A 12,498-nucleotide genomic window follows, 5' to 3' on the forward strand; every position below is an offset into this window, starting at 1 on the left:
ATTAATTACCTGAGGTGAGCTCTTGAACCACCCAAAGTCTGCTGGGCCCAAGGTCTGATCTGCTCTTAGCCGTATGTAGGAAATGTTTACAAAACCAAGTCACTTTGGAACCCCACACCAAAGATGCTGTGGCAAATAGCGTGTCCCAACTTACCTCATAGTAGCGTGAGATTATCAGCACATGGGAACCAAGTTGGGCTGGTAGCCCTTGGAAGATGAGGTAGCTTGGCTGTGTTGGGCTTCGGGACATGTTTGCTGTTTGGTTTTATGCTCACAAATGGTTGGTAACTGAAGAAATGCCAACTGAGAACATGTTTGACAGGTTAAATATATGAGCCACTGAATGTAAAACTGCAGTGTTTCAGGTTAAGGGAATTCTTGACATTAAAGGCCTTTGAGAGTGTGTTTTTAGTGCTCACTGTTGCAGGCAGCATTAAAATCAGCTTTTGCTCTTCATGCCTTTTTTTGGAAGTGAGAGTAAAAGCAGAGCAAATTAAAGTTGCATTTCTGGAGCAAAAGTTAAAGTCTTGACAGAGATACAGCATTTAAAACTGAATTTCCAAATACAAAGGCTTGCCTTTGGGACTGCTGTTTCCACATGTGCATTTTAATTAGAATATGTATAAGTCAACTAGATCAAAACAGTACAGTGAGGGAAATCGAACTTGTTTTCAGTAGCAGGTGTCTTCTAAACTATTAATGCAAATATTGTCACAGAGAAGCAGAGTTGGTGTTTTCACTCAAAGAAGGCCCAGGGTGGGGAGGAAAGGAGGGAGTGGGAACAGGGATTGGAATGTAAAAAATAAATCAATTAAAAAAGTTTGAAAAAAAAAAAGGCCCAGGGTGAGTTGCTGTCTGAAAGGTCTGTGTTTTCTGCATCAGGCCTTACCAGAAGACTTCAGAGTTTGGTAAGTCCTCAGCCAGGGGACCTGGGCAGAAGATAGTCCCCTGAGGTACTCTCCCATTGTGAGCGGGATCCCAGCCTCCTGTTCAAGAGCTTCGCCTTCCTGTTGTGTCAAGACTTGTTGCTCAGCAATGCCTCCTGGTGTCCTGCTTCCCGTGCAGCAGCTCTGAGAACACCCTGGGTTGGACTCTGAGAGGAACTCAGATCTCTAGAACTGAGGTGATCATATCCAGTGGCAGAGGGAAGGGAGAGCCCGGAGCCTGTCCTTTGTTCACACTAGTGTTGGGCTTGGAAGATCTGTGGGCAGATGAGCTGCTGCACTGAGAATTTCTCTGGGAGCAGTGTGTTCTGCTGGTGGGACTCTCATCCTTAATTTGCTTAAGTTTTATAATAACCTCTCTGAATTAAGATGGACAGTATGACTAGAATTTGGGCCCACACAATTATTCCAGTAAGATCTTAAAATTTTCTCCTTGTTATAAATTTACAGAAATAGAAAAATAAATCTTTCTACTATCATGCTAAATTCACTTATTCTCATTGTTTGGTGGCTTATGTGGGGTTTGTGCATACATGTGTCATCTAGAATCCACACATCAGAGCACAGATAAAATACTTTCCTCTCATTGTAGGTCAGAGAACATCTGAAGGCCTCCACTGTCAGGGAATCCTAAGCCCCAGTAGGGTCAGATGTTCTCAGGAACCAGTTCTGAATGTCCTGTGTTAGAACTCAGAATTGAGAATTCTGTGATGCGATCTATCCAAGTTTACAACACACAAGGAAAACATTTTAAAAAGTCAACCACCAGCCCAGGAGACAGGGACTGAAGGCCAAGATGGACAGTTTAAGTTGCATTCTTGGAACTCACTTGGTGGAGGACGGAGGGAACTGACTCGAGCAGGTTGTCCTTACCACACACCAGCTGTGGCACGTGCACATATGTGTGTGCACACGCACTCATCATACAAATATTTTTCTTGAGTCAGTAACTTGAGAATGCCCAGCAGTATCCTTTGGGCTGGGGTAGAGCCCAAGGAAGAACTCCAACTTCATTTAAAAAATGTATTTTTATGAGACTGATCATACATCAGTCTTCTATTGCTTGTATGTCGTAGCTGAAAGGTGAACAAACAAAACCCCAGGGAACAGTTATTTGTCACTGATTATTTTTAATGATTTTGTGCTATGATTTGACCATGGCATTAAGAACAAGCAGAAACCTGATTTCATAACTAACAAACAGCACTTGTGCAACATCTTTCATCAAAAGTATTGCAATTACAGACCTGAAGTCTAAACTGCATCACCACCTGGGCAAAAGATGCAGGTGGATGACAGTTGTGAATCATTTCCCGTATATAACCAGGAATTATGGTAAAGAGGAAGCATATGGTCATTTAAACACAAAGGGACTCTTTGACTTCTGATTATCATAGCTCACAAAGGGTTGGAAGATGCAAATACAGTTGTACTTTTTTAGTAGATTTCTTTATAATAAAAATTAATGAACTAAATGTTGTGGGTAGTGTATATATTTTTAAAACAGCGTTATACTCAAGGATATTGGTTGAAACAGATTTTTGAAAGGCAAGCACTGCAGACAGAACCAGCATCACTGAGAGAAATGCTCAGCCAGGGCTGGGTCTGCAGGAAGCAGTCTGGCTGGTCACACATCTCACTCGTGAGTCCAGAACATTCTGGTGCTCAGAGTGCCCATTTTCTGACAGCAATCAATCCTCGGCTCTAGACCTCAGGAATCCTGAGGGTGTGTCCTGCAGTAGACAGGCATTTAACTTCGTCTTGGATGGGATTTAGAGGTATCCACTGTCATTGTTGCCCAGCTCTCGCAGGCAAGCATTAAAGAGGAGCAAACTGGCATTAAGAGTTACATATTAAGAATAATTAGTAATAGCTTGGGGCAATTTTTCCTGACTTTCAAAGTCAGAGCACATATCACAGAACAAATAAGAAGCATGGAATTAATCAAATATCACCTGGTGACATACTGGATTAGATTGGATGCCAGCATTCCATGGATTGCCTTTATGGATAGCATAGTATTCATGATGGTTTTAATGGACATCAAGGCTTCTATACTAGAGAGAGAGAAAGAGGAAAGGAGGGAGGGAGGGAGGGAGGGAAGGAAAGAGAAGAAGAATGAGGAGAAGCGGGAGAAGGAGGAGGAGAAGAAGAAACAAAGGAACTTAAAGTGCCAATTGGACACTAAAAACTAAACTGGAACTGTAAGAGAGAAATGTAAGTTTTCATGCAGCCTTACATGTAACCTAACTGATGGTAGGACCTCCTACCTGATCGTAGCACCTAATTGTTTTAGAGGTCAAGACCACCACAGAACACAATAGGAGTGGACCTACGCATCTGTACGCAACTGGTGGGCAATTCTCTAATGACAACTCAAAATATTTTCCCTACCCTAATAGTATTCCCCGATAGATGTTTTCTGAGGCACACTCTCCCTACAAATTCCGGACAGTTCATTGGCTCCATAGCTTCCATTTATAAGACAAGGCACAGAAACAGGGGACACAAATGGTCACAAGTGCCCTGAGGCTGAATAGCCAGCCACTGCTGTAGGTTACTCACTTTCCTGACACCGTGGGTGTCTTCAAAGGTTTGCACATCCCACTGAGGCCTGACACTGACACAACAGGGAGAGAGAAGGCCTGCGACAGGACAAGCTGAAAAAGCAACCTCCCTCCCCACTAAAATATAGTCAAACTGGTCTATTTCTAAAGGGATTAAAATAAAAACTTCTTAGAACCTGCTAAAGGGTTTCAGAGCAAAGGTGCAACTCAGTTCCTGTGTGTGTGCTGGTCATAAGCTGCTGCCTGCTTGTTCAGACTTCATTCCATGGTGTTAATATATTCAATAGGAAAATAAACTACACAGACTATCTGTAATCATTTGCAAGTTTCCTTCCAAAAGGTGGAGTACATAGGCATTCATAAGTTCTATGCCATTTCTGGTAAAACAAGTATACAATATATTACAGTATTAATTTCTTGTTCTACCCATTGGGTAGAGTATGTGCATATATTCAATGTATATACAGCACCTTACAAATAAAAGCAAACAGTTGAAGCACCATTTCAAGTGAGGCACAACAAAGGTGAACATTGCACTCTGGGGCTGGGGTCCTACATGTGGCATCAGAACAGGAGGCACCTGGCTGCTTAGAGATGGACTTGCAGAGCTAGGGACCAAAAGGGCATGGGCAGCCACATCATCTGTCTAGGCTAACCTTGTCATGTTACACGATCTCCAGCACACCTAGGTGTAAAGATGGGGTGGGAAGATGTCCCTGTGCTCCACTATCAGTCTTGTGCTACAGCCAGCTAACAAAGCCAGCTATCAAATGGCGTCTTTGTTCCTAACACCCATGGACTATGGGAGACTGAGAATCCTATTGTGATTTGTCCATATCTCCAAGGACTGTGAACAGCTACTGGCGACCACACCACGGGGTTTGTTGGAGTCAGTACAATCTAAGGAAACCATGAAGCTGCTTGGGATTTTAGGGTACAAGCAAGTCTTGATGGGTGACTGCCATGGGAGAAAAGCAAAAAGGTAACAGAAAGCAAGTGTTCTTCCCATTTGTTCCCCTTACCCCGACTGCTGAGATTTTTAGGAGGTATAGAGCTGCCATTCGTAAGCAGCAAACCTCTGGAAGCACATTCACAGCATGCATATTGTGTCTCCATAGGCCAGTTCGTGGTGTACAGGAATGGCCATGCCTATTGACAGCAGGGTTGGCAGAACACAACAGAGGCCACATGGGTGTCTTCAGTAATAGAGCTTGAGGGTGTCTTCAAAGGACTAACCCAGGAGTCTTCCTAAAAGAACAGTTGGATAAGAGATGTAAAACAAAACTACACCTATGAGAACGGCAGGTATATGAATAGATTCTTCTATATCAAAGCAGCTTTCTGAAGGTACTTCCTCTTTTGGTCCCAATAAAATAAAGATGAAGATCAAATGGAGCTACCTAGAATTTCAAAAGAATAATAATATTTTTTGTACTGAATTCCCATGTCTGTGTGAAAAGGCATCCATCCCAATTTGGCTCCTCATTCTTGGCTCTTGGGTTTGAGCTAAAAATTACTAGGGGAAATCTCTTGTGTTAAATGTTGCTTCTGTGTTTATAGAGTTTCTGAAAAAGCAATTGTAGGCCAAAAGATTGAACTCCAGTAGATGGATTTGTAGGTCTTGTAGGTCATATTCCTGGAAATCCATGAGACAACAAATAAGTCAGTGGCCTGCCCAGGACTGCTTCTTCTAACAATGCAAACCTTCACTGCAGTGCCCCACGGGAATAATCTATCATAACCTATTGTTAGTTGCCTAAACTCGCCACTTTCTAACCTGAACCCTCGGGTTCTGAACCCTCGGGTTCTAAGAACTCGGCCTTTTGAAAGACAACAGCCCCCACTGTGTAAGCTATGTCTTCACAGTTGCAGGAGACAGCATGGAATGAACTTCAGCTAGAAGGCTATGATCTAAATCTTCTCCCTGTGCTGAGAGAAATGGAGTAATGACGTTGGCTTTGGCTTTTAAACTAATTCTTTAAAGAGACCCAGCCTCAAAGACTTAAAAGTCACAGTTGGAGAAACAGAGAAAGAGAGAGAGAGAGAGAGAGAGACAGAGAGAGAGAGAGAGAGAGAGAGAGAGAGAGAGAGAGAGAGAGAGAGAGAGAGTGTGTGTGTGTGTGTGTGTACACTAAAAGGGCAATCCTCTGGGGTACCCAATGTTTTAACAAGATTGTTGCCATCTACAAAATGTCTGTATGCTTGCCAAGCTCTGATCTTAGCTCTTTCTCACAGTTGGCAGAAAATTAGGCTAAAATAAGGACTGAGAAGCCATTTGGAGCTGAAACTGAAGGGTAGGATCACCAGCTTCATCAAAATTACAGCTAAGATTTGGAATGGCAGAACCACAATCTCACCTTCCCCTACCAGTGTGGTGCCAGTGAGGACATGTACCTCCCTTCTCTGCCATTTTATCTCAGGGCCCCATCCAAGCATAGTCTGGAAACATAAGTCACCAGGAGCCAGAAACTTTTCAGGAGGTCTCAAGGAAGTGGGAAAGGTGATCTTTGGCCCAGTTAACCTGTAGCCTGAGAGGCCACTGAATGTCACCAGACACAACAGAAAAGCAACTCCAGAGTCCCAGGGACCCTCACGTGTACACCCTTCCAAGCAGTGTCAAAGCATGAGCTAACAACTGTTGCCTTTCTGTCCTCTCTCCTGTTGACTGTGAGTATTCCTATGGATACTACTGTGTGAAACAGATAAATCCCATGGAGATTTCAAGCCTCAGACCATGCCGGTGGCCTGCCTACTGAGATAAGCAGAAATGAGAAGCCTGGGGTCAGAAGGACTGGGGGCTTCAAACCATCTCTAGTTCTCAGAAAAGAGTAGAATCACCTCATATAATCACCTCTGGAAACAGTAACGCACACACGCACACTGATTTGGTGTCAAACTGCTGCTGCATCTCCATTCCGGTTCATTCTGTTACAAGCAGAGGCCAAACCACCAGAAAGAAACCCTGCCACTGCAGATGAGCCCCCCATGGTGCAGTTACAGAGCTGGCACTTATATCTGCAGAAGAAAGTCGTTGGGTTTCTTTTTTTAGTTGTTTATAAACATTAGCAAAGGTAAACTGACTTCAAGTACTGAGAAGCCATTGTCCAGCTGCAACTCTGCCTGCCATGCCTTGTCCTGAGTCACACCCTCACCCACATATCTCCGTTTGCTAGGTGACCACACTTCAAAGACTGGCTAGGCAGAAGTAAGTCTGTGGCACGAGTCTGGTAGGTCTGCACTGGATTCCTTTAACATACAACACTGGTGATATAGAATGGCTTATTATGCCAAACTTGCCCCTCAGTCAGGCCCAGGGGCATATTAAGCACAAGGAACCATCACCAGCATGGCACTTTGGAAACCAAATGGGCTTGGTGGGGCGGGGGGGGGGGGGGGGCAACTGCTGGTGCCAGGTGCTGAACAGAGCATCCTTGCAGGACTCAACAGAGCTGCCTGGGACAGGAGAGGCAACAGGACTCACTGTGCCACACACTTCAGCAGTACACAAAATGACCACCTTGCATTTTAAACGATTTATTGCATAAAATAAGGTATGTATCTGAATATATTTCATGCTACAGTGAAAAAAAGTCTAAGCTGCTGACACTGCTGGGAATAAGGCTAGCTTTGCGTGACACTTTGCGTGACACTTGATACACAATGCAGGTGTTTCTTTTTCACCGACCTCTCCAAATAACTCCAGTAGTGCCCTGCTTCTGGCTGCAAGTTCTTGCAACATACCACTTTTAAAATGTATGTAACTTGGTAAACACGGGGACACATTCCCAAATACCTTTCTTGTATAACTCTGTGGACTCTCCAGGGTGATCCTGGGGCATCATAGCCATCCATAGGTGACAAGACAACATACAGAACTTCACACAACACAGTTCCCTCATTCATATTTTAAACATTAAGATAGTGCAATCTTAAAGCATACTATAACAACACAAATTAGTTCCTCTCGCTCCTCTGCCCACTTTATACCTTGGCACACAAAACAGGAGTTTTGACTCATATTTTTAAAACAAAATAAAAGTTTCACACCTTTGGAGAAAAAGCAAACTGGCTGATTCTTCCCCATGATAATATATAATAATTCTTCCTTCTTTATTCAGTTAATTATAAAAACAGGCCATTCTGGCCCTCATTTATCTGCAGTCTCCTCTTGGAATTAAATATGTCAAAAATACCTCTGGGGGTCTTACTTTCATGAAGTCTTTGAAGCATCCTCGGTTTTTCTCTGCACACCCTTTGTCAAGCTCACACCATCTCTAGCCCCCGTCTCCACCCCTACCCCAAGATGAACACCGTTTGTGGTCAAACCGGATGGAAGTTTGTATTGTTTCAGTCTTGTTTGCATGCAATTCCCGGGATAGGAATCAGAAACGAAGACCACGTTTGCACATTTGGTTTCACTCAGCTGTAGGATGTAAAGCTGGACAACACTGGTGGCGGGAGGGCCAGCTGGCCTCTCTCTCCCTGCCGAGGTTTCTTTCTCCTTGCAAAGTGCACTCCGAAGGGAGTCAGACCAGGTTTCCAGGCTTCCTGTCTTTGCCCTTGATGGGTACTATCGTGCCCTCTGAGTTGTTCGGCTGAAACTGTGGTCTGCTGCCCCTGTGTGCGTTGCTATGCTGGTGGTGGAAGAACGAGGTGCCTGGGTAGTGGCCCATCACCTCGCTGTAGGTCGGGGGTGGCCCCTCCATCCTCCCATTACTGCTACAGGTAGCTGCACTGATGCCCGAATGGCTGCTTGGTGGGCATGGTCCCCCGTTGTACATAGAAATGTCTATCAAGTCACTGTCAAACACGGTTCGGTTGGGTGGGGCCCTCACAGACTCTCGGTTGAGTTCCATCTGCTGCTCTGGGTCCCGGAGCTGCAGAGTACAGGGTCCCTGGTAAGGAGGCGGCTCTTCCCCGTCTGACAAGGAGATGGTGGGAGGCAAGTCAATCTCGTGCTGCACGTAAGGGTAGGTGGGCTGGAAACGGCTGAACGGATCCCTCTGGATGAAGGATGGGGTGGTAAACCTATCCCTGCCCCGTGGGGCACACATGATCTGGAAGGCAAAGAGAGGAAGTCTGAAGACATTCTCAGTATAACAGTGACCAACAACGGGACAGGCTCAGGAAAGCTCAAGCTTGTTCTGTGTTCACACCAGCTTTCACAAACATCTCCCATGCAAAACAGAAAAGAACTTGTCCAGAATCGTTTTGTTTTTGTTTTTAAAGGAGGGGGCGGGGCTAACCCTAATGTGCTTTTCTTAAACTTCAGTGGGGCACAGTAGCTATAACTGAAGACTTAGATGTAATGTAGTTATTTGGGCAGGCAACAAAGATTCAAATGGGACTTCATGGAGGGGAGAGAACATGGAACAGAGATGGTGCCATCCTCTGGGAACCAGGTCACAGGTAATCTCATCCAAGCCTCAGTGACTTTACCCATGAAATAGAAGACAAGACAGTACAAGTATCTTGATTTTTTGGGACCAGGCAGCTCTGGAACCCATGATTTAGCCAAGTGAGGCAGGGTCTCTGAGGTTATTTTTGTAAATAAACCAATCAGAAAAGTGACCTTCTTTTGGATTTCTGGACTTTTACAGTTATTTCAATAAACATTTACTACAGTTATTTTTAGTTATTAATATGAAAGATTTATATATATATATATGATTGTAGATTTTCCCTCAAAATTAACTCAAAGCATATTATTTCTTTAAAACTGCTCTCTTGGGGTCCTCTCAGTAAAATAGTAGAGACAGGCTGCTTCAGTGTAAGCTGGTGACAGAGAGAGTCATAAGGGAAAATAGACATTATTGCAAAGACAGAAAACACTTCAAACCTCCACAAGAGATGTCAAAAAGCGGGGGGGAGGGGAGCAACACGGAGAAGTAAGCTGAACACCGGCCTCAGCCACTCAGTTCCCTGGCTGACCAGGGAGGGAAGCAGAGATTATTTTCAAAAGGTAAGCAGGAGAAAGACCAGCAGTCCTACCCTGAGGACAGACCCTCAGCCCTCCAGTCACAGGTTTTAGTGAGCTAGCATTTCCTCAAGTGGGCAGATCATCGGCAGAGAGAAACCCAGTCCGTCACCCTATGGGCACGGCACTGAGAGAGATCTATAGTTAAGAACTGAACTACCCCAAGGAGCGGCTGCAGGTCAGCGAAGCTCAGTTCGGCCTGATGTGGGCCCTGCATAAGAGAAGACACAGAGGAGCAGTTGTGGACAGCAGGATGGATAGATACTGATAGACCAAAGCGAGGTGGTGACATGAGGTTTGGCTCATGCTACGATGTATATAGAAAGAGATCGTCTCTCCCTGGGTGGCCCGAAACAGCTATCTTAAATTGAGAACAACCTTGGAATTTAATAATTCTGAAAGTGCAGTAAATGGATAAAATTCTGGAGCTACCTATCTGCCCTTCGCTGCTAAAAAGGTGGAGAACTCTGAAGTTCCAGGGGTGTGGCTGATACCACAAGCTGCAACCCTCCAGTGGGGTGGTGAATAGGAGATTTTGAATGTAGAAAGATACACCTGTGCCAACGCCAGTACTGCTGCCCGCTTTCCTCGCTTTCAGGGCACTATGGAGACAGCCTCTGCTAAACAATTAGCCACCCTAAGACTATGCTCAGGGAGTCTTGGGAGGGTGGTACAACCTGCCCAGCCCTCCACTGCAGAGCCAAGTATAGCCACCAGAGACCCCTGACAATTAAAGGAAAACTGGTAAGATAAAGACAGCTCTGTCAGACAACATGCACTCGTCCCAGACAAACTCAGCAACGGGAGACACAAGTCCTCAGAAACAGCAACCCCACTCCAGGCATTGAGCAGGCAGTTTCCTGTTTCCAAGGGTCCAGAAACATGCCCAACATCACATCTTCTTTTCGTCTTCGGGATTCCTTCTAATAAGTCAACAACTATTATTTATTTGTGGGGGGGGGGTACATGGACCACAGCACACGTGTGAGAGTCAGAGGACAGCTTGTGAGACTTTGTGCTCTCCTTGTATCGTGTGGATTCTGGGACTCGGGCTTGACAGCAGGCACCTTTACCCACTGAGTCATCTCGCTGGCCCATGGTTCCTTTTTTATTACACACACAGCAGGGCTCTTATTAGTACTGTTTTTAAAACATTTTATGTTTTTATCACTCCCCATCACACACTCATATATTTTTATTGCAAGATGAAAATGAGTAATATTAATAAACAGATTATTTTATGATAAAAGACCATTTTTTTGAATTTTCTGATTATTGAATAATAGTTTTCTCTTTCCTTCGGTTTCCTTTTATCTTTTTTTGTTCAACTTTCTCTGGTTACCCCCTCTGTATTTAGTAGTGTTTTTACTTTATATTAGTTGTAGTATTTTTAAAGTTATTAAATTTTTGTATTATATTTATGTTCATACGCTCTCATTCACACAAGATATACATGTGGAGGTCAAAAGACAGTTTGTAGGATTATGTTCTGTCCTTCCCCATGTGGGTTCTTGGGGTTAAACTCAGTTTGTCAGAGTTGGCAGCAAGCACCTTTTCCCATTGAGCCATCTCGCCTGTCCTTAAACAGTTTGTTCTTTTTTTTACTTTTTTCACTCCCCTTGAATGTATCTAAATTTGTTTTGAACATATGCATTGTTGAGAAATCCTTACTTTTCTCCTTCCCCCATCTCTTGTCCTTTATTCCTTTCTTTCACAACATTATTCTCAACTCTCATCTTGTTCTTCTACTTGATCTTGCTGCCTGTTTCTTTCCTCCACTTCATTCACTTACTACTTCTCCACACTAAGTAATTTTAAACCCATAGCATAGTCTAGCATAGTTTTGCTATTTTTAGGTTCATGATTATTCATGCACGCACACACACACACACACACACACACACATGCCATCTTTTTTTTTTTCTTAGACTGGGTCTCTCTTCATAACTCTGGCTGTCCTAGAACTCACTCTGTAGACCAGACTGGCCTCAAACTCACTGCTTCTGCCTCCTAAGTGCTGGGATTAAAGGCATGCACCACCACACCTAGCTGATATATGGTCTTCTTGGCAATATATTAATGAGCTTTAATTGATGTTAAGTGTTTTTACTGCTGTTACAATGATTTTATATTTATGCATGGTTCTGGGAATTGAGCTCTCAAGAAGAGTTTGCTTGATAAGATGACATCACTACAATGAAAGTGATATCCAAACCAACAAATGTTTACATTGCAACAAAAAAACACAAAACAGAACAAAACATGAAAAAGCAAGGATGCATGATTCCACAGAAGATTATATAACTCATCAACTGCTGAACTCAAAGATATATGTAAATAGGTAAAATTCTAGATGAAGATTTCAAGGTTTTTTTCTGATAAGAGAGAATACAAACAAGAAGAAAATCCATTCCAGAACCTGGAGAGGAAAATGAACAAGAAAATAACAATACACAGTTTTTTAAAAAGAAGAAAGAAGCAAGGAAGTCAACAACAGAATAAAACTTCAGCAAGGAAACTGAGATTTGGGGAGAAAAAAAAAACCTCAAATGATGAAAGTAAAAAATTCAAGAAATAAAATAAAAAACACAGTAGACATCTTCACCAATAAACTCACCCAAGCCAAAAATAAAAAAAAAAGATATCAGGATAAAGTTGACAAAACACTACATTCAAAAAAAGATATCAGGACAAAGTTGACAAAACACTACATTCAAACATAAATAAGAGGAAAAAGTGAACAAGAATGACAATGGCTAAGAAGTCTAGGGCACAACCAAGAATCCCCACAGGAAAAAACAAATTGAGATAAACACTAAAGGTACAGAGTATTTCAAAGAAGCAGATATTGTCCCAAATCTAGAGAACGGGACAGACATTTAAACAGCACAGGCATTAAGAACTCAAAATGGAGATGACCAGAGAACTCCAGGACATTTTACAGTCAAGACAGCAACCCCAAAGCAAAGGAACAATGTTAAAAGCTATAAGGGAAAATACAAACTCACCT

The 12,498-nt window shown here is 43.3% G+C and overlaps 1 protein-coding gene across 7 annotated transcripts in view; it reads right to left on the reverse strand.

The window, feature by feature from the left end:
* Nucleotides 1-2,054: 2,054 nt before the first annotated feature.
* Ldlrad4 (low density lipoprotein receptor class A domain containing 4) overlaps nt 2,055-12,498 on the reverse strand; it is a 328,936-nt gene continuing 318,492 nt past the window's right edge. For all 7 annotated transcript variants that reach the window (XM_005074630.4, XM_013116803.3, XM_013116802.3 and 4 more), the window contains one exon: nt 2,055-8,568. In XM_005074630.4, the coding sequence (XP_005074687.1) occupies nt 8,038-8,568 (531 nt within the window). In that variant the 3' untranslated portion in view covers nt 2,055-8,037. The remainder of the gene's footprint in view (nt 8,569-12,498) is intronic.

The sequence above is a fragment of the Mesocricetus auratus genome, unplaced genomic scaffold (assembly GCF_017639785.1).
Source record: "Mesocricetus auratus isolate SY011 unplaced genomic scaffold, BCM_Maur_2.0 Super-Scaffold_6730, whole genome shotgun sequence".
In the NCBI taxonomy this organism is placed as follows: Eukaryota; Metazoa; Chordata; class Mammalia; order Rodentia; family Cricetidae; genus Mesocricetus; species Mesocricetus auratus.